The sequence below is a fragment of the Electrona antarctica genome (genome assembly GCF_951216825.1).
Source record: "Electrona antarctica genome assembly, chromosome: 14".
Classification (NCBI taxonomy): domain Eukaryota; kingdom Metazoa; phylum Chordata; class Actinopteri; order Myctophiformes; family Myctophidae; genus Electrona; species Electrona antarctica.
In genome coordinates this window covers 43,010,149-43,033,239 of record NC_136795.1, presented here as the reverse complement: position 1 = coordinate 43,033,239, position 23,091 = coordinate 43,010,149, and the positions used below count along the sequence as shown (strand labels likewise).

The 23,091-nt window shown below is 45.7% G+C and overlaps 1 protein-coding gene across 1 annotated transcript in view; it reads right to left on the bottom strand.

Annotated features, from left to right (window-relative positions):
• prkcab (protein kinase C, alpha, b) overlaps positions 1–23,091 on the bottom strand; it is a 251,196-nt gene that overhangs the window by 48,254 nt on the left and 179,851 nt on the right. The window contains exons 4-5 of the mRNA XM_079520184.1: positions 9,881–9,992; positions 3,624–3,752 (exon numbers count right to left, since the gene is read on the bottom strand). Coding sequence (XP_079376310.1) covers positions 3,624–3,752; positions 9,881–9,992 — 241 coding nt within the window. The remainder of the gene's footprint in view (positions 1–3,623; positions 3,753–9,880; positions 9,993–23,091) is intronic.

Sequence of the window (23,091 nt, the reverse complement as noted above, 5' to 3'; positions counted from 1 at the left end):
ACACACACACACACACACACACACACACACACACACACACACACACACACACACACACACACACACACACACACACACACACAGGTTATGAAAGTGTTTGTGAGTTGACCGCATTGATGCCGACTTGCACACACTCCAGGTTGTTGCTGTTTTTATTGCTTTGTATTTCTCATTTAGCTATTTTTTTATTATCGATATATCAACACGTCAATGATATTACCGTAGTTCATAGTATTTAAGTGTATGAACTTTATACACGATAGAGAACCTGTTTCTGTACTTCTACCACCGTTTTCATTTCATTTCGCCTGAAGTTAAGAGTTCGATCCCCCCCCAACGGACCTCAGTCTTTGATCAACTCCTTTATAGGGGATTCACACTGAGAGGGACTGAATCCGTTTCAATTGGAACCGTTTCCGAATACGGTTACCTGGCCATGATTCACATTGCCCGAGATTCAACAGTGCACCCGGGTACACTTGCATGACACACTTTGATCCTCCAGGTGGCGGTGTGCTTGATGACTGGCGCACACGGACACTGACCATCAACTCTGCGACATTGTCTCCAATAAATCCAGACACACACTGCATTGCATTGCCTCTTTGCCGTTATACTACTTCACTGTCAGCCTGCCTGCTATTCACTGTGTCAGTCAGTTCTGTGCTCCAGTGTCATGTTTGATATTAGTTTGCTATGGATTCTACTTTAGCATTATTATTATTATTTTGTTTTACTTTGGAAACTATGCCAAGCAAAGCCCAAGAGCCACGTGTAGTCCGCAGAATAAGATCAGCATGTACTGCGGTGCTGTGCGTATACGCAGATTCAACAGGAGACGGGCGGCGTTGAGAAATGCGCTGGTGTTACGCGTCGTGCAGTGTCTGTGTGAGGTTTTTTTTGTTGACGCTTGGCTCGTCGAGTCACGTTCTTAAAAAAAAAAACAGTCCACTTCCTTCTTTAGGTACGCATGCATTCACATTGGAACGATCCGTATCTAAATACACTTCAACGGTCCAGAGACCCGCCCCCCATGCGGTCCCGGAGGACGGTTGGGGCGATCCGCTCCCGGGAACGGTACGCATCATTCACACTAACCACAACATCTGCCAAGTGGTCCCGAGGGCGCACCCGGGACCATAGTGCGAATCGCCCCTTAGACTCTTTCATATTTACCAAGGATGGACTCTTCACGTCTATCCTGAACACTTCCATTGACAGCATGTATGCAGCGAGGCACAGCGCTCCCAGGTTATGAATACCAACAAGGACATTAAGAACTGCTTCTTCTCTCACTTCAATGGCAAGAATTAAAGCAATTACACACCTTTATGAACCCGAAGCAATGGAGGGGAGGGGAGGGGAGGGAGGGGTGAAGAGAGAGAGAGAGAGAGAGAGAGAGAGAGAGAGAGAGAGAGAGAGAGAGAGAGACAGACAGGTGGGAGTTCAAGTTTTAATTTGACTTAAAATGGCCTTTTCCTTTTTCCTCAGTCTCAAATGAGTCATTATGCCTATTCCCAATCCCCCGTGTATTCGAGTCTCTTGACAACTAGGCACATTTGCTGTGCATGGTCTGTTTGACCCGACCAACATTTCCTTTCCTTGGAGCGAGAATGCTTGCCGATGTGATTCCAAATAAAAATGACAGTGTTTGAAATCAGTCCAACCCGATAGACGTCCCGAACCTCTAAATGTTTTGTCAGTCAAAAGATAACAGTTCTGTCCGTCCTTCTTTGTCTGTAAACGTTTCTGCACGCGACCAGTGGAACTGATTCGCACGCATCACGGCTCTCTTTTTTTTCTCTCTCCCTCTCTCGCGGAGAGGGAGAGAATATATTCATGAATCCAAGTAACTGACGGTGAGGTATGCGGAAGTGCATTTTAGATAACGCTGTAGCACTATTTGTGGCGGTGATGCGTCACATGACTTGATCTATCCTATGGTATATAAACCGTGCTGCTATAAACATCAGCTGCTGCTGAGATGCAGACCTCTGGCGCTGGCACAATCAATCAAATATATATCAATTACATCGATGCGCCCTTGCCCCTTACCCATACACGTGTAGCCTATAATGTCTCCCCCTCTATATGAAAATGACAATATATAACTCTAATGTCGTATTTCGTCTGACTGGGCAATGCGCCTGGCTCTGGCTGTGGTATATTATTGGCTCAATACAAAGTCGGACAGTGTTTTATCCGTTCCCAAACTGTGTTGGACCCCTGTTACCTCCTGACCGAGCTGACGCACCCCCAACTCCCAGTATTGTATTTGTTATTTGGTCTAAAATGATTTTTATATATAATCCGTTAATCACACAATCAAAGACCAAATAATTTGCAGGCAGTTGGCGTTAATTACCTCGCGCTGCGCAAGGGTATTCAATATAGCGCTCACACCGTCACTATAATTATAGTTTGGTAAACTGGAATGAAAAAGAAAAAATACGTCGAGTTGTCCTGTCGAGTTGAAACGCTGCCTTGAATTAGTTGGAATGTGACATTTAGAAGACAATGGCAAGTCGTCAACCCCCCCGCCGCGGGGGGAGAGGTGTGAAGAGCATTAGAAGAGATGCAGGGAGAGAGTGGCTAATGGAATTGCACGAAAAACACGGTCATCATGACCGTTAGCCGTCAGAGTAGTAGTGAGTTTAGTTCAGACACGCTAGTGTTAAGTATATTTTGACAGCGGCGGGCCGTATACCCTTTGAAAGGAAGGAGGTTTGGCCGGCCCTTGCGGTACATACATTGTGTGTACACAAGTAACACAACAGAAAGGGGGGGCGCTATGCCAGGCGGCCACCTACCTGTGACGTGTAGTCTGTCCCCGCTGACGTCGATCTATGCCAGGCGGCCACCTACCTGTGACGTGTAGTCGTCCCCGCTGACGTCGATCTATGCCAGGCGGCCACCTACCTACCTGTGACGTGTAGTCTGTCCCCGCTGACGTCGATCTATGCCAGGCCACCACCTACCTGTGACGTGTAGTCTGTCCCCGCTGACGTCGATCTATGCCAGGCCACCACCTACCTGTGACGTGTAGTCTGTCCCCGCTGACGTCGATCTATGCCAGGCGGCCACCTACCTGTGACGTGTAGTCTGTCCCCGCTGACGTCGATCTATGCCAGGCCACCACCTACCTGTGACGTGTAGTCTGTCCCCGCTGACGTCGATCTATGCCAGGCGGCCACCTACCTGTGACGTGTAGTCTGTCCCCGCTGACGTCGATCTATGCCAGGCGGCCACCTACCTGTGACGTGTAGTCTGTCCCCGCTGACGTCGATCTAACCCTATGCCCGGCGGCCACCACCTACCTGTGACGTGTAGTCTGTCCCCGCTGACGTCGATCTAACCCTATGCCAGGCGGCCACCTACCTGTGACGTGTAGTCTGTCCCCGCTGACGTCGATCTAACCCTATGCCCGGCGGCCACCACCTACCTGTGACGTGTAGTCTGTCCCCGCTGACGTCGATCTAACCCTATGCCAGGCGGCCACCTACCTGTGACGTGTAGTCTGTCCCCGCTGACGTCGATCTAACCCTATGCCAGGCGGCCACCTACCTGTGACGTGTAGTCTGTCCCCGCTGACGTCGATCTAACCCTATGCCAGGCGGCCCTACCTGTGACGTGTAGTCTGTCCCCGCTGACGTCGATCTTGAGGAAGATGCGACCTCTCCGCTCCGTGTGGTCTGTCCCGCACAGGCTGGGCACGTTGACCACGCACGAGTTGTGCACGTTCATGTCGCAGGCTGCGGATAAACACAGAGTTGTGCACGCTCATAAACACAGAGTTGTGCACGTTCATGTCACAGGCCACGTTAACCCATTTTAGACCTGAGGACGATTCTACAAATGTCTTCTAAATCCTGACAGTTTTCTGAAAAACCCATGTTTCCATGTCGAGGACCCCCAAAAATGTAATTGGCCGCCGACCCCGATCTGAAAATATGCCCCAGAAGCAAAGATTTGAGATAAAAACATTAGCTCTGAAAGAATATACAGTATATTAAAAGATTTGTACCACATTTTCACGATTTTTCAAAAATAGCAGATCTACAAGCTCGTATAGCGTGGCACTCGGTGGCGCGCTACGAGCTTGTAGATCTGCTGTTTTTTTCAATAGCTACAGCGTAACATAATGCACCAAAAGGGGTTCCCGTCCTGAATGTGTTCAAGTCGCAGACTGCAAATAAACACAGAGCAGAACAAACTCCTCACTGTTCAGTTATCCTGTTTCTTACTACAAGGGTTTTCAACCCTTCTCATATCAAGGCTCATGCATTATTTATTTGGCATTTGAGCCACGGACCTAGCCCGACACTCTGTATTCTCGTTTCGTTTCACTTCATCGCCAGAACATATCTTATTAATGGGCGTGGCTAGCGATTCAGGGCTAGTGCAGGGCTACCACTGACCACGATTTGATGAGATTTAAAGGTATATTCATTGATTTCACTTAATCCATTTAGACCTGAGGCCGATTTAAAAAAAATCTGAAAAACCTGTGTTTCTATGTCAGTTGCGCTCAACCTTTTTCATGTCAAGGACCCCCAGAATTATCTGTATTTAGCCACAGACCCCCATCTGAAAATACTGTATGTTGTTCCAGGGACCCCCCAGAAGCAAAGATTTGAGTAAAAACATTAGCTCTGAAAAAATATATATTAAAAGATTTGCACCACATTTTCAGGATTTTTCAAAAATAGCAGATCGTATAGCGTGGCACTCGGTGGCACGCTACGACTCTACGAGCTTGTAGATCTGCTATTTTTCAACAGCTAAAGCATAACATAATGCTTAAAACACCAAAAAGGGTTTCCGCCCAGAATGGGTTAATTCAAATCCTTCCTACTATAGAGCGTCGCAGTCCCGCCCCCTGTCATGACGACGCCAGGCCCAGGAAATGATTCTCAATGCATTTTTCCCATAGACATTTCAAAAAGTATTTATTTAAAGACGGTTATGCTGCGGACAAAGCCAACTCGAGTCGTGACAAATCATGACAATAAACACAATATTTTGGACCAAACAAATAATTACAGAGAAGAAAAACAACAAAAAAAGTGTTGTAACCTGCCGTTTTTTTCTTCTTTCTAATTCTTTGTTCGGCCCAAAAAAATGTGTTTGTTGTCATGATTTGTCACGACAAGAGTTGGCTTTGTACGACACTTAAAAGGTCTTTAAATAAATACTTTTCGAAATGTCTATGAGGAAAATGAACGGAGAATCATTTCCTGGGCCCTGGTAGGGGGCGGGACTGCGACGCTCTATAGAGTGGTGGGTGAGAAAGCCTTCATCCAATCAGGATAAAGGGGCCCTTCCTCCAATCAGGATGGAGCGGGGCAGGCCTTGGTGTGCGTGCTGTTGGCCTGTGGTGTGTCCACCCCCCCACTGTATAGAGCGTGTGCATGTGCATATCTTGCAACTGGGGCGGACCAGGTTTTTTTGTCTCCAAATCACCGAATGCTCCTTTAACCATTTCTGTCCATCCGACATGTCCACACGTCCTAGGGAATCCAATCGAGGGGTGCATTGGACATGTGTACACGTCCTAGGGAATCCAATCGAGGGGTGCATTGGACATGTGTACACGTCCTAGGGAATCCAATCGAGGGGTGCATTGGACATGTGTACACGTAGGGAATCCAATCGAGGGGTGCATTGGACATGTGTACACGTCCGGGAATCCAATCGAGGGGTGCATTGGACATGTGTACACGTAGGGAATCCAATCGAGGGGTGCATTGGACATGTGTACACGTCCGGGAATCCAATCGAGGGGTGCATTGGACATGTGTACACGTCCTAGGGAATCCAATCGAGGGGTGCATTGGACATGTGTACACGTCCTAGCGCATCCTTGATTATATCCTTTTTTTTATTTTTCAGTCGGACTCTCGGCCACCGTACTTCGCTCTTCAGTCATATTAGCTTACCGTTCACTAGCCTGTTAGCGCGGCAGAAAGAATGCCTCGTATCTGCTCATCTAGGGAGCTCTCCGTGGTTTTGATCTGATGGATATACTAAGCGCTTCATTTCTGCTCCGCATCCGCCTCTCGTTCAAAATATGAACGCTTTTTGGATCATGTATCGTATAAATGAAATCGAGAAAGGTAAGCTAGCAAAAAATATTTCTCCGTTTTGAAAATGTCCACCCCCCCCCCTGTTTAGCCGACGACAACGGAAATCTTAAAACATTAACAACTCGCGATCTAAATCATCCCGCCTAATTATAAAAGAAGGTTATGTGTTAGACGGGCCCCCGCTGTCCAGTCGCTAGTCGCATATACCTCCCGTTGTTGTCGATCGCATCGATAGTGTTTTGGCTACACTTAGCTGCTACAGCCACATCCGGAACAACATCCGGTCTGTCGGTAAAAGTGCTCCGGGCGCTATAAACGCTGGGCTCATTTTATTAATGGATTAAATAACCCCCGGGCAATAAATGTGTTAACCATGTTACACCTGTAACCAACCGAGACACCGGGCTCCCCCAGAGTTAGTGTCGAAGTGTCCTTGAGCAAGACACTGAACCCCTAATTGCTCCTGATGTGCTGGTTGGTACCTTGCATGGTTTCCGCCGCCATCAGTGTATGAATGTGTGTGTGAATGGGTGAATGTAATGCACAATCTATGTAAAGCGCCTTGGATAAAGGCGCTATATAAATGCACCATTTACCATTTACCATTTACACATTTTGCTATGGGACATGGCATCCCATTAAAGCAGTGGTTTTCAAGCCGTGGTCCTTGAGGGTGGTTCCAGGTGGTCCCCAATATGCAGCTAAATGATGGAGAGTTGCTAACCAACCCAGCCACATTTCGCCGTGGGACGGTCGGGCATCCCATTAAAGAGACAAACGTGGCATCTGTCCAGTGTTGATGCTTGGAGCAGCTCTAGCGTACACAAACTCCACAAAGTTGGAGGACCAATTGCTGACACACCTGCCAGCACTTGAAGCTCAGAACCAGAATAACCTATTTAGACCTGAGGACGATTCTACTTATTGTCTTCTAAATCACAGTCAACGGTTTTCTGAAAAACCCTATGTTTCTATATGTCAGCGGTTCTCAAACTATTTCATGTCAAGGACCCCCAGAATGATATGTAATATGCCGCCGACCCCCATCTGAAAATATGTTGTTCCAGGGACCCCCAACCCAGAAGCAAAGCTTTGAGTTAAAACGTTCACTCTGAAAGAACAGTATACAGTATATTCAAAGATTTGCACCACATTTTCACGATAAAAAAAAAGAAGCAGATCTACAAGCTCGTAGCGCCGTGCGATGAGCTTCTAGATCTGCTATTGTTTTCAATAGCTAAAGTATAACATCATGCTTAAAACACCAAAAAGGGTTCCCGTCCTGGATGGGATAATAAATATAGCAACAGGAGAATAGTGAGGGGAAATGGTGAGGCGGTCGCTATACCCACACGCCTAAAGCCGTGTTGCTCATTCCACAATTAATGCACAATCCTTGTCCTTATGTCACCTTGTAATAAAAGGTGAATAATCACAGGATTTCCAACGATATAAAATACAAAACCACTTGGTGTTAATCGAAGGGGAGAATTAATTGAAGGAAATCGTGTTTCGTGATTAGAATTTCCGTCAAACCTCTGTGTGTTGCGCTGCGTGATGACGCTGAAAACGGGACTCGGCGCTGATTGGTTGTTCGTTAGACCCACCCCCCACCACCGATTCTCATTGGATAATACATTTTTGTACCGAAGAAATTATAGGTTCACAGTGCAACACCAGACCAAGAGATGCAGTCCACTCAGAGAGAAGCAAAGATTTGAGTTAAAACGTTCACTCTGAAAGAACAGTATACAGTATATTCAAAGATTTGCGCCACATTTTCAAGATTTTTCAAAAAACGCAGATCTACAAGCTCGTAGCGCCGCGCGATGAGCTTTCCGAAGCTTTTTTTGACCCATACAAATATAAAACACGGGCATATCCTCATATACATTGTATATAGGCTACATAATGTTTACAGTGTATGGAATGAGTGTGTGTTTTTGTAGCCTTTCATAAACGGGCTGTAAAACCTCTGGCTGGCACAGAGCCATGAATAGATAAACATCAAGCATTGATCAAAGCACTTTATTCACCATGAAACACTTTATGCTGCACTGCTCGCTCTCGCACGCACGTGCGCACAGGCACACGCACACGCACGCACACACGCGACATGCGGCCTCATCATCACATCGCAGATGGTGAGCGGTGGACAGAGAGATCTCCATTCAGCACTTCACTGCGTGCGTGCGTGCGTGCGTGCGTGCGTGCGTGCGTGCGTGCGTGCGTGCGTGCGATTAAGAATTTAAGCGCCAGGACAAAACGTTAACAGAAAAAAAGTACGGAGAAGAAAGAATGAAAGAAAAAGTGAATATTAACGGAAGGAGAGAGAGAGAGAGAGAGAGAGAGACAGGGAGAGAGAGAGAGACAGAGAGAGAGAGAGAGAGAGAGAGAGAGAGAGAGAGAGAGAGAGAGAGAGAGAGAGACAGGGAGAGAGAGAGAGACAGAGAGAGAGAGAGAGAGAGAGAGAGAGAGAGAGAGAGAGAGAGAGAGAGCAGGGAGAGAGAGAGAGACAGAGAGAGAGAGAGAGAGACAGAGAGACAGAGAGAGAGAGAGAGAGACAGAGAGAGAGAGACAGAGACAGAGAGACAGAGAGAGAGACAGGTGAAGGGAGGACAGAGGTGGAACAGAGCATCTGTTCTCATTATGCACCAGTAGAACAGCATGGACACCAGCATGGATGTTCACTGGAGCACACGCACAACGCACGCACACGCACAACGCACACACACGCAACGCACAGCACACGCACACAATGCATGCACACACATAACACGCGCACTGACAACGGCGCAACGCACAACGCGCACACACGCACAATGCGCGCATAGCACATGCACACACACAACGCATGCATGCACAGCGCGCACACACACACACACACACACACACACACACACACACACACACACACGTTTGTATTACTATGCGGTACTTGTGAGGACGTCGACATTTTCAGAACAGCTATTTCATTTCAAGTCTCAATCACCGTCTCTGCAATAGACGGCATATAGCCATGAAAGGATCCCATATCTTCTTTCAATCTACTTTTCTCCAGCTGTAAATTATTTAAAAAATATATATTTTATGGGAAGGCAGGAGTTAGTGATTATGCGTCTTGCCAACAATGTTACAAAGGCTATTTAGACAAACTCGGGCAGTTGAGGAATGCCAGACAAATTGAGCGGTAACAACATTTAGCCTGAAGCAGACCTGCGCTTTTCTGGGCGTAGAGGGGCGGAACATCTGCGTGCGTGCGTGCGTGCGTGCGTGCGTGCGTGCGTGCGTGCGTGCGTGCGTGCGTGCGTGCGTGCGTGCGTGCGTGCGGCGCAATAAGTGTCCCGGTTAACTCTGTGTATGAGTATTACAAATCTGAGACCAATATGGACACAAAGGTCTGCATGACCAAATTAAATATATATGGACATGTGTTACAGGTGTCTGATGGAACTCCTCACGAGCGGGATCAGATGTTATTTTTGAGAGCCTATATATAGCTTTCTTCCCAGTGGGAACTTTGCACTGGAGTATATAAATAGGCAATGTCTGGCGGTATCGAACCGTGTCATTCTGATATTCTTTCACCGATATTGATGCAATGTCACACTGTTAATGGCTTTGACGTACGCACATGGTGTCACAGCGCGTGCACACACACACACACACACACACACACACACACACACACACACACACACACACACACACACACACACACACACACACACACACACACACACACACACACACACACACACACACACACACACACACAGGTATAGGATACTCACTGTCGCATTTCATTCCCTGGTGGATGAGGCCGTAGAGCAAAGAGCCACAGTGGTCGCAGAAGGTGGGACTGCCGTAGGAGTGGATCTTAAACTTGTGCTTACTTCTGGGGTCCTGATGGAACACACACACACACATTGATTGATTGATTGATTGATTGATTGATTGATTGATTAGTTCGATTAGCTGGCAGAAATAATGCCTCGTATCTGCTCGTTTAGGGCGCTCTCCGTGCAGGTTTTGATCTGATGGATATACTAAGCGCTTCATTTCTGACTTCTCATCCGCCTCTCGTTCAAAATATGAACGCTTTGGAGCTTCTAGCGATATAATAGACTCGAGACCAAGGTAAGCTAGCAAAAATAGTTCTCCGTTTTTTTTCCTGATTGTTTCCGGGGACCCCCCCCCCCCCCCCCCTAGCTGAGAGAGATGAAGCAGGGACCCCCCCCCTAGCTGAGAGATATGAAGCAGGGACCCCCCCCTAGCTGAGAGATATGAAACAGGGACCCCCCCCCCTAGCTGAGAGATATGAAGCAGGGACCCCCCCCTAGCTGAGAGATATGAAGCAGGGACCCCCCCCTAGCTGAGAGATATGAAGCAGGGACCCCCCTAGCTGAGAGATATGAAGCAGGGACCCCCCTAGCTGAGAGATATGAAGCAGGGACCCCCCTAGCTGAGAGATATGAAGCAGGGACCTCGTAACTGAGAGATATGAAGCAGGGACCCCCCCTAGCTGAGAGATATGAAGCAGGGACCCCCCCCCCCTAGCTGAGAGATATGAAGCAGGGACCCCCCTAGCTGAGAGATATGAAGCAGGGACCCCCCCCTAGCTGAGAGATATGAAGCAGGGACCCCCCCCTAGCTGAGAGATATGAAGCAGGGACCCCCCTAGCTGAGAGATATGAAGCAGGGACCCCCCCCTAGCTGAGAGATATGAAGCAGGGACCCCCCTAGCTGAGAGATATGAAGCAGGGACCCCCCCCTAGCTGAGAGATATGAAGCAGGGACCCCCCTAGCTGAGAGATATGAAGCAGGGACCCCCCTAGCTGAGAGATATGAAGCAGGGACCTCGTAACTGAGAGATATGAAGCAGGGACCCCCCTAGCTGAGAGATATGAAGCAGGGACCCCCCTAGCTAAGAGATATGAAGCAGGGACCCCCCTAGCTGAGAGATATGAAGCAGGGACCCCCCTAGCTGAGAGATATGAAGCAGGGACCCCCCTAGCTGAGAGATATGAAGCAGGGACCCCCCTAGCTAAGAGATATGAAGCAGGGACCTCGTAACTGAGAGATATGAAGCAGGGACCCCCCTAGCTGAGAGATATGAAGCAGGGACCCCCCTAGCTGAGAGATATGAAGCAGGGACCCCCCTAGCTGAGAGATATGAAGCAGGGACCCCCCTAGCTGAGAGATATGAAGCAGGGACCCCCCCCTAGCTGAGAGATATGAAGCAGGGACCCGCCTACTACTATTGCATAAAATTGTCTTGGAGATTAAACGTTTTCATATAGACTTCATAGATGGCTTCATAGACTTGTTTGTCATCAGTGTACCTTGGATTGCATTTTAATGTGTATTTTCAGATATTTAACCACCTTGAACATTGAACTTTCACTCTGTACTTAATTGGTCTGCTGTTTATTCCCTCTTCCCGAAACCTCTTTGACGAAACTATAGACGATCTGCAAGCTCAAAACTCTAGTGTTGTATATGCAGTGGTTCCCAAACTTTTTCATGTCAAGGACCCCCAAATTGACACTAATTAGCCCCACGGACCCCCATTTGAAAATATATGCCAGGGACCCCCATAAGAGAAGAGGACCCCTAGTGTGACATGCATTAGTCTACGGACCCCCATGTAATGGCATTTCTATCTCTGGGACACCCAATTTATATTGTAAAATCAATGCTAATTTAACGCTGAGAGTGACTCTCAGAGTTACAGACCCATAAGGGTCCATTTGGTTCCAAATGATCATTTAGCTGGGTTCCCCCCCTGGAACTCCCTCAAGTACCCCTGGGGGTCCCCGGACCCCACTTTGGGAACCACTGTTGTATAGTACTCGAGTCCAGACTCGAGACCACATTTTCATCCAGTCCACTCGAGTTACTAACATGAAATAAATACATTTATTATATCCATATTATGAGGAGCCCATTCACTTTAACATTATATAAGAGGGTTGTCTGGTGCTTATAGACAGCTATCTTGTTAAGCAACGGAGTGTAGCTGACGCAGTGTTTTCTGTATCTGAGAAAAAAGAAAAACAAATCTGGTCTCGGACTCGACCCCCTCCCACACTCGTTCTCGACTCAGACCCCCCCACACACACACACACACACACACAGACACACACACACACTCAGGACATGGTCTTGACTTGGACTCTACTACAACAGTGCACCATTACACCTCATGTGCTTGTGGATGGCCTAATGTTCTCCTCAGTATAGTGATGCTATATAGGTTTCAAGTGGTAACTGTACGGCAACCCCCTGTAGTAACTCTGAGGACCTCCGGACCACCTGCTGTGGACCCCCCTGATGTGTATGTTTATACTGTACATCAAGGGACTAAAATACATTAGTCCATATACAGTAAGAGCAATACGCGACGTCAGCCTGGAAGTGGAAACGCTGATAATGAATTCAGCCCTTGTTCCATAATTCAGCAAAGCTACGAAACATCAGAAGCATCAGAGAAATGCACTGGTGGAATAAGTACTTGTTGTGTTTTACTTAAGTAAAAGTATCAATACAGCAATGTAGAAATACTGTGTTACAAGTAAAGGTCTGGTATTCAAATGTCCTTGAGGGGGTTCCAGGTGGTCCCCATGCAGCTAAATGATGGAGAGCTGCTAACCAAATGGACCCTTATAGATCTTTAACCCATTTAGACCGGAGGACGATTCTACAAATGCCTTCTAAATCCTGACAGTTTTCTGAAAAACCTCTGTTTCATGTTCGTGGTTTTCAAATTATTTCATGTCAAGGACCCCAAAAATGATATGTAATTGGCCGCCGACCCCCATTTGAAAGTATGTTGTTCCCAGAAGCAAAGATTTGAGTTAAAAAACGTTCGCTCTGAAAGAATATATATTCAATGATTTCAGGCACTGTACAAAAGGCCCTAATTGAAATGGACAATTAAGTCACATCCAGTGCAGGTGTGATTATTAGCACAGGGTCACCGTGCCCTTGATGAGAGCTTTCATTCACTTCAGAACAAGGACAGGAGAGGAGAACATGCCAGCAACAGAGCTGAACATTTCTATCTTATTTAGTCTGTTTTACTGTGTTACCAGTCGACTACCTGTCAAATGTTTATGTTGTGTGTGTCACTGACCCAAAGTAAGTTACCAACATTAGTTATTTGGTTCTGATTCATGTAAATGACAAGACTAATGATTAGTAGGCTATGATTGGTTTGATTACCCCATGTCAATGTGGCAACCATGTGTTAATATACAGAATATGGGTGACAATATAGTCCCCTTATGTTTTATTTGATGATGGTGATAATTTCCTTTCATGAAGCTGATGAAACTGTTGTGTACATGGTGTATATTGTAGTGAGTGTTATGTGCTTTGTTATGTGCTTTGTGGAGTAAGTTACTTTTGTAGGTTTGTAGTAATGGAGGAGTTTGCTGTATTGTAAGCAATGCATATTGGGATCCCCTTTGTCTCCCTCCCTCCTTTAGAACCACACACATGAACAGAAAAAGATTATTGTGTCTTGCCAATCTACCATACTGTGCCCTTTAATTGTGCTGTGCTACATTCAACAAAGACTGTGCCTACGAGCAACACTCCATCCTTGTCTCCTTGTGAATTCTTACCCAATTCCTTGTGGCGAATACTACTGCCCTACCCTACCACCTAATACAGTCCTTACCCTCTCAAACAGCCACATTTTCACGATTTTTCAAAAATGTGCAGACCTACAAGTTCATAGCCGCGCTATGAGCTTGTAGATCTGCTATTTTTCAATGGCTAAGGCATAACATAATGCTTAAAACACCAAAAGGGGTTCCCGCCCAAAATGGATTAACTCTTGAGAGTGTAAACGAAACCAAATGTACCAGTAAAAATTATTGTTAAACATCTGCATTACTTCATTTACAAGTCTAGAGAATGTAGAATAATTGTTGTTTTGATCAACATTTGCCAAAAGCATGGAATTGTAGACACAATCCTTTCCAACGACAAACAAAATATTCTTTGGTTTTGTGTCCGAGAGGCTAAATCTCATCACAAGGTGGTCCGTGGCTCAAATGCCGAATATATTATGGGACCTTGATATGAAAAGGTTTGAAAACAAACGACACACATTAAGAAAAAGTGAGAACATGCAGAGAAGAGGTTTCTGCCCGACGACAGCTGGATGAAACGGATGTTTTAACCCATTCAGGCCTGACGTCGAAATTAAAAAAAAAAAAGTTTTCTAAATCATGACAATTTTCGGAAAGATTTGAGGCACATTTTAACGATTTTTCAAAAATAGCAGACCTACAAGTTCATAGCGCGCCACTCGGTGGCGCGCTATGAGCTTGTAGATCTGCTATTTTTCAATAGCTAAATTATAACAATGTTTAAAACACCAAAAGGGGTTCCCGCCCAAAAATGGGTTAATGGTTAATGTGGTTAAACGCTAACGTGACATGGATGCGTTCCAGGTCTCAATGGATTAAGTGCTCTATTGTAACGAGGGGCTCTTTGAAGTGTGTGTGCAGAGATGGATTCAAGCAAAAATAAGACCCAACGACTGGAAATGTTTGATAGGCCAGCGTGAAAGGAGCCCATATGCACCACCACGATAGCACTCTGTTATCTAAAAGCAACAATTGGCACAATAGTATCCCTGCTGTTCCACACAGGCCTACAGTACAGCCAACCAGGTGAAGGAATCACAGACTGAGGCTTTAACCTTTTGCTTTTGTGAAATATCCGAGACCATTATAGGCTTTATGGGAGATAATGCTTCTGTATTCTGCCCATAGTTTGACCAATTCAAACACCCTGTGATCTATTCTATCACTGGTTTGACCACTTCAAATAGGCCAATCTATTCTATCACTGGTTTGACCACTTCAAATAGACTAATCTATTCTATCACTGGTTTGACCACTTCAAATAGGCCAATCTATTCTATCACTGGTTTGACCACTTCAAATAGACTAATCTATTCTATCACTGGTTTGACCACTTCAAATAGGCCAATCTATTCTATCACTGGTTTGACCACTTCAAATAGGCCAATCTATTCTATTGCTGGTTTGACCACTTCAAATACTCCTCAATCTCTTGTACATCTGCTATTTTTGAACATGTTTGAGAGATCTTGAAAGTGATAAACTAATTTATTATTATTTTTGAGTGGTGCAACCACTCCCTTACGGAGCTATGTGTGTGGGTGGGTAGCTGGGTGGGTATGAGCACGAAAACAACATGGTTGTTTTTCACCACCTGTGCGCAACCTAACGCACACACAAAAACACACACACATACAGTTAGGTGCCACCATAACTGTATATATGATTCTTTCGGGTGTGCCAGTACTGTACAGTACAGTACAGTAGAGGGTACAGTAGAGGGACTGCCGCACGGTAACTCTGTCATTTCTCAACCAATTCGGACGCGGGGCGGCTCGCCGGAACCAGCCCGGCCACCTGGGCACGTTCCTGGGGGTCTGGAACTCCCCCCCCACCCCGTGTGTTTTTTTGTAACACACGCCTTCTCTTCTGACTGTCACAATACATGTTAAGATGGGGCTCTGCGATCAAATGAGAACCATGTACTGTGACATAAAAAGCATAGCATTTGCAATTCACCCTTTGTCAAGTCCACACTATTGATTCATAATGTATAAATGGTAGATAAGGGTTCAGGACAACGAGGCCTTTTCGTGGAGGGGTCAGAATGAAATTTGGACTGTTTTTTCGTCTGTGGTACTGGGGGTAAGTACTGTGGGCCCACGGCTTCCAGAAGTGCCCTTTCCTACAAACACAAACACACTAAAGCAAGCAACACGAGGCGAGGTCCGAGAGAGACTGAGTTAGGAGAGACAGAACGAGAGTTAGCGAGTGCGCGCACGAGAGAGAGCTTGTTGTTGGCTAGTTATACGTGTGATTGGCAGGGGAGTGACTCACTGGTGTGAGTGAGGAGGATTCCCGGAAAACAGTCCAATTATAATAAAAGTGTGAACAGAGGGAGTGGGTTGATCTTTATCACAGGAGACTGAAGGGAAAAAACACAGGGAGCTCTAGAGGAGAAAAAGAGTTTGAGATCGATGCATGGCAGAAGACAATTAAGACTTCAGGGAGGGAAAATATGTTAACCATGTGCATCAGCCGATGCATGATGTGCTATTTTTGGCAAAGATATGGCGTCTAATAGTCCCCTGGGGTTGGGACCCTGGTCAATAAAGTATGTACGTATACATAGTTGGCTTTAAGTGGTTAATAAGCCTCTCAAAGACTTGACAATAATGGATCACAATGAGAAGCCATTTTAACGAAGGCACACCTCCACAAGTACTCGGACACTTCAGAATCAGAAGGGTTCCTTTCTTTGAGTTTCTCATCGTTTCTCATTATGTCACCCCGCAGCTGTATTCCCCCGGAATCCATCAGGATTGGGCGACACGGTGCATTCACCCATCAATCAGGGTTAATGCATGACACCTTAGATATATCACATGGGCCACTGCTCTTCACTGGAGCACCGCTTCGACACGGCCACCATATTGGCAGGAGGAAAGCCATCCATCCATCCATCCGTCTTCCTCCATTTATCGTGCAAGTAACGGCCCCAGCAGACAACAGAGCGCCGAAGTCCTGTCGTCACTCGCTCATGCCCTTGTTCCAAGGGGTTCGCGTACGTTTTTAATAACATGAGGTCATCTTAAAATTGTCTCATATGCATTGTGGTCCAAAAAAAATAAACTGTCTCTGTGATATTGTCTCTGTATCGATGCAGTCTGTTTCTAGCAAAAATGTAACTAATTCGGCAGCAGTATAACATTAGCGTTTTCTCAGTCAGTTGATTCTTCATATCCATAATGAGTGAAACGCCCGGGATGATTTGTTTATTTTTCAAACACAGTTCTTATATGATGCGATCTAAAATCCCGCTATGGTGGGGATTACAATGCAAATATAAAAGTATACACAAACCCGTGGACTTAGCACCCCTCTACCGATATTGATGTCAGACTTCGGTGCTCTATCTCGGACTTCCCTTTCCCAGGCCTAACTGAGGCAGCGGGAGCAAGCCACGCCTCCTACTGTATGTACTGTACGCCCCCCTGTACAGCGTGTCTACTGAAGCAGGAAGTCTCCACAACTAATATCATAACTCGCTCAATTCTCAACCAGTTGTCAGGTGTTCTGGTTTGTTACAAATATCATACGTATGTAATTATAAAAAATATGTAATTATGTTATATGATATGATGTTGGATACATGTAATTATGTTATGATATACAGTATGATAGTGGATACTTAGTGTCACTTAGGTCAGTGGTTTTTAACTAGTGGTCCGGGGACCACCAGTGGTCCTTGAGGGGGTTCCAGGTCGTCCCCAGCTAAATGATAGGAGTTGGTAACCATTTTACGCAAGAGTTAAATTATTGTTAAACATCTGCATTACTTAATGTGCAAGAAGTCTACACAATTAGAGAATTCAAATCAATACAGCAAATTGTGGACAAGATCTCAACGATGACAAAATGTTTTTTCGTTTTGGGTCTGCGAGGCAAAATGTCATCACATGGTGGTCCGTGGCTCAAATGCCAAATAAATGATGGGCCTTATGAAAAGGGAAGAACAATACTGACTCAGGTAATTACTGTACAACTCAAGCATGTTTTTGGCAGTGTCAAAGTCGTACGATTTGTCACACACGTTTCCGCAGTGAAATTTGTTCTCCGCATTTGACCCATCTCTTGGAGCGGTGAGCCGCAGCCAAGGAGCGGTGAGCCGCAGCCGTGCCGCGCTCGGGAATCATTTGATTAGTAGATTAGACCCCCCCAATGCAACCCATTGATTCTGAGTGCCAAGCAGGGAGGCATTGGGTCCCATTTTTACAGTCTTTGGTATGACCCGGCCGGGGATCGAACCCCGACCTCCCAGTTTCAGGGCGGACGCTCTAACCACAAGGCCACTGTCTGTGGAGTTATGGTTACCGTTCCCGTGCCAATGCAACACCCGGGACTCAAACCCGGGTCTCCCGCTGGAAAGCCAACATATTTACCACTAGCTTGAAGGGGAATTCACCCCATCGAACGGGGGGCGGCGTATCATATAGGCTCTAGCTCAGGAAGGCAGACTCAGGCTATAAGCCACTAACCACTATACTGCTACGCCAATACCAATCTGAGAACACATCGTCAAAAAATAGAGGAAAAACAGTGCGCTCTTTTCCTTAGAATTTGTCGTTACAACTGTCCACATACTGTAGGACTCAAAACAACTTCCTGTGATGAACGCTGGTCCAAACGGCATGAAGCCCCCTTTTTCCCATGGTCAAAACCATCTCTCCTGTGTGTGCGTGTGCGTGTGTGTGTGTGTGTGTGTGTGTGTGTGTGTGTGTGTGTGTGTGTGTGTGTGTGTGCGTGTGTGTGCGTATGCGTATGCGTATGTGCGTGTGTGTGCGTGTGTGTGTGTGTTGCCCGCCCCTGCGTCCCTCCGAGTCCTCTCTGCAGTCGGAACAAAGCAAAGAGGAAAGAACACGGTCCCCGAGGGGAACGGCCTCTCCTTTTAAAAAACAAAGCTATTCCTGCCCCGTCTTTTGCCATGAAACCGTTGAAACCTCATATGTTACTTTTCAGGATTCGAAGAAGCAAAAGTATAGCAGATCTAGCTCGACCGTGCCGTGTGCCAAGCTTGTGGATCTGCTACTTTGGATGCCTTTGTGTGTGAAGCTGTATAGTACGATGGAGTAGTAGGGCGTTACAACAAAAGTTACAATATGGAGATAAGAGGTTTTCTTTCTGCCCCCGACAGCAACGATATAATGGTGGGAATCGGGGTCTTTATCGTGGGCTTGGATCTGGCTGTGGGTTCCTGTGGGATGTGACCGTATCCCACCACCGCGGGTCAGATCAAAAAGAAGAGCCCCCTCCCCCCCCCCCTCTTCCTCCTCCCCCTCCTATCGCGTTATCTCCCCACTCCCTCGCTCTCTTCCTGTCCAAGCCTCCGAACAATCTGAAGGTTTCCTCTGCTCTTTCCCCCCCCCTCTGTTCCTTCATTTGGTCCTCTCTCTCTCTCTCTCTCTCTCTCTCTCTCTATCCCTCCCTCCCTCTCCCCCTCCCCCTCTATCCCTCCCTCCCTCCCTCTATCCCTCCCTCTCTCTCTCTCTCTCTCTCTCTCTCTCTCTCTCTCCATCTCCCCTCTCTCTCTCTCTCTCTCAATCTCTCTCTCCCTCCCTCCCTCCCTCCTTCCCTATATCCCTCTATCCCTCTCTCTCTCTCTATCCCTCCCTCCATCTCCCCCCTCTCTCTCTCTCTCTCTCTCTCTCTCCCCCCTCTCTCTCTCTCTCTCTCTCTCTCTCTAGTCATGGGTGTGTGTGCGTGATGTCAGGCCGAGCTTTGCGACTCAGTCAGCGTGACAGAATCCAGGTGGAAGTGTGTGGAACAGATAATCTCCTCTCCGCTGTGTGCGTGTGCGCGTGCATGCGTGCGTGCTCTCCCCCACACTTGCACATTATGTTTCCTTTGCAAGACGGCCTTGGCACTGGGACAGTGGTACAATGGCAAATGGTGGATTTATATAGCACCCTTTATCCAAGGAGCTTTACATAGAATGTGCATTACATTCACCCAGACATTCATACACCGATGGCGGACGGAAACCATGCACGGCACCAACCTGCACATCGGGAGCAATTAGGGGTTCAGAGTCTTGCTCGAGCCTCAAGGGCACTGTAAGAGCGAAGACGTCAAGAGATGTGAATTATGGACATAATGATTACTTAATTTGTGTGATGAATATGTTATGGCTCTTTGTGTTTATTTGTGTATATTTGTAATTGTTTTTGAGTTAATAGTAAAACAATTAGGGGCTGGAAATGTAAGAGCCAGTGGGGGTTAACGAGTCCTATCCAATGCACCTGTGTGATATTAGGAGGTTAACATGACCTGTAGAATGCAGCTCTGTGGGTTCTGAGTTAATTGTATTAATGAGCCTTAGCCAATGGGATGCTCCTTGCCATGTTGATTAGCAACTCATATTGTCTGGGGGGTTTGCTGGCAGTGTGAAGTGAAGCAGCTTTGGAGCAACACAGTTTTTGACCACACATACACGCACAAAAGGAGTTCTTCACAGTATTGTACAAAAAAAGGTTCTTTACTCTTGGTTTTCAACTGCATCAATAACTCCTTTAGTCTGAGAAACCAGGCAACCGCTCTTTTCAATCGTAGCCACGTGGAGTAGTAAGTGATAAGTCTGTTGACTGGATCCAGGCTGTCTACTGTGTTGCATACGATGTTGGTAGCACATTTCTTGATTTCAGGGTCTTCTTCTGTTATTGAAACCCTTTGATCCGGTTGTTTTGGCCACTCACTTTCTGGCCTCAGCAAAAAGCGACACTAACTCTGGGGGAGCCCAGGTTCGATCTGGGAACCTCCGGGGACAAAAATACAGATTTGCTGACATACATTCTCCATTGAATTCATTGTCAATGGGAATTTAATGTTTGTGTAGGACGAAAATAGCCGATTTGCTCGTCTACATATGACATACATTCTCCATTCATTGTCAATGGAATTTAATATTTGTGCATGGCTGAGCATCTGCTCAGCCATGCACACATGAGTCTCGTCTACGGTGTGCACAGCAGGCAGTGGTGGAAAGTAACTAAATACATGTACTTAAGTACTGTACTTAAGTACAATTTTGAGGAATTTGTACTTTATTTGAGTATTTCCAATTTCCAATACTTTCACTTGTACTTTTACTCCACTACATTTATTTGAAAACTTTAGTTACTAGTTACTTTGGAGATTGTGATTTTGATTAGAAAACATCCATTAACCACTCCAGCCCTATGTACATTTTGGCCATTTGAAAATAGCTGATCTACAAGCTCACACTGCGTGAGCTTTTACTTATAGTAAATGAGTATACATTTTGAATACAGGACCGAGTACATCTACATTGCAGTATTTATACAAGTAAAACATTTGAGTACTTTCTCCTCTTCCTGTGACCACCGCGCTCTGACTGTAGGTGCGAGTGGTGACATGGTGCAGGTGCACACAATCACCGCTAATCACCTCACATCACACCCAGGTGGGTAATCACAGATTGGGACTGTGTAATAAAGTCTCTGTTAGCAATCAACAATGTGACTAGCAATTACTTTTAGTACTTTTTCCCACCACTGACAGCAGGGCATCTGGGGCATCATCTCTGCCATAGCACCCTATAGGGTACCGTCAAAGTATTCGGCTGCACCCCCCCCCCCCCCACCCCACCCCCACCGGGGGAAGCACTACTGCTCCACACAATGAAACACGTATACAGCAGCAGATGGCGAGTTATGTAAGGTCACAGGAGGTAAGGTAGTATAAGGCTGCCATTTTGGCGAATACATGAATAACGACAAAGAAAGAGAGCTGATTGAAGCCAACTCCTCTGAAGCATTATCCATTTATATGCCGCGTTATAGCATTCAAGGATCTGCAGGGGATCTACAGGATCAGCTCAGCTCGAGCTTGTGCGGTGCATCTGCTGTTTTGTTCAAATCTTTGAACATATACTGCACATATTTTTTTTAAAGCATATTTCAACTCAAATCTTTGCTGCATGCTGGGGGTCCCTATGGAACAAAGCATTTGAGATATAGGGCTCAGAGGTGGGTGTCCTTGACATGGGAAACGTATACGTCCGTTAGGATTTAGAAGACATTTTTTAGAATAATTTTGAATTGTTTATTTGAATTGAATTGTTACACTTCTTCTTTTCATATGGGGGAGGGGGTTCGCGACAAAATACACATCGCTGTTGGGGTCCTTATAGAGAACCAGTGATCATAGTATAGTATGTAGAGTTTACTGTAGTTTCATTATATAGATATTCCACTGTTACGTCTTATATGTTTCATAGAAGACCTAACAGTGTTTCATGATAACTACTTTTTATGTATGTGATGTATTGCCATGCTTTTTTGTTCTTGCTTATTGTAAATCGCTCTGGATTAAAGGGGAATTTCTCCCTAACCCTTTTTTTTTTTTACAAAAGTAAATTGATAATTATGTATATTGACCAAAAACAAAAATAAATAAATAAATAAAGATATAGGGGAGCTGAAGCTGGGGCTGGAGCTGCTGCTGGAGGGTTCTAACGCTAGAACTCCTATTCAATCACGCAATTGTTTTTTGTTTTTCTGTTCTAGATGATGTGACAGCAACACTATATCTTTATTTATTTTTTAATATATTTTTTTTGTCAATATACATAATTATCAACTTACTTTAGTAAAAAAGGGAGAAATCCCCCTTTAAGAGCGTCTGCTGAATGCCTAAATTGTAAATTGTAAAATGTCACTACAATGCAGACACCATTTCCAGCACGCAGCCCGTGCTATAGCTGGCGGCGCCGTGCCTGCTGGCTCAGCAGCAGGTTACGTTGGTCAGCACTGACCATATGCTCCAGTCACGTTACGTTGGTCAGCACTGACCATATGCTCCAGTCACGTTACGTTGGTCAGCACTGACCATATGCTCCAGTCACGAGTCACTATAGGACCTCATGGTTCACGTCCAACTCCCACCATGTCTATTTTGATTTTAGTTTTAGTCATAGTGTCTTGAATAGTTTTAATTTAGTTTTAGTCACATTTTAGTCACCTGGAATGTGTTAGTCTAGTTTTAGTCGACTAAATGTCCTAAGCTTTTAGTTAGTCGCACTGCAACGCGTTGTGAGCTTGTAAATCTGCTATTTTCAGCATGCAACCGATCTCTTGTCCACTAGTCCCTTCCTAACATTTTAGTCTAGTTTTGTTTTTGTTGATGAAATTGTCAATATATTCTAGTCTTTCAGTTTCTAGTTTCTCTCTAGTTTCAGTCATCATAGCTTAGTTTTCATGTAGTTTCCATTTAGTTTTCGTCAGTGAAAAAAGGTAGTCGACGAACATTTTTCGTCTTAGTTTAGTCGACGAAAACAACACTGGCTCACACAACACATCGCTCTGTTATTACTAACCAACGTT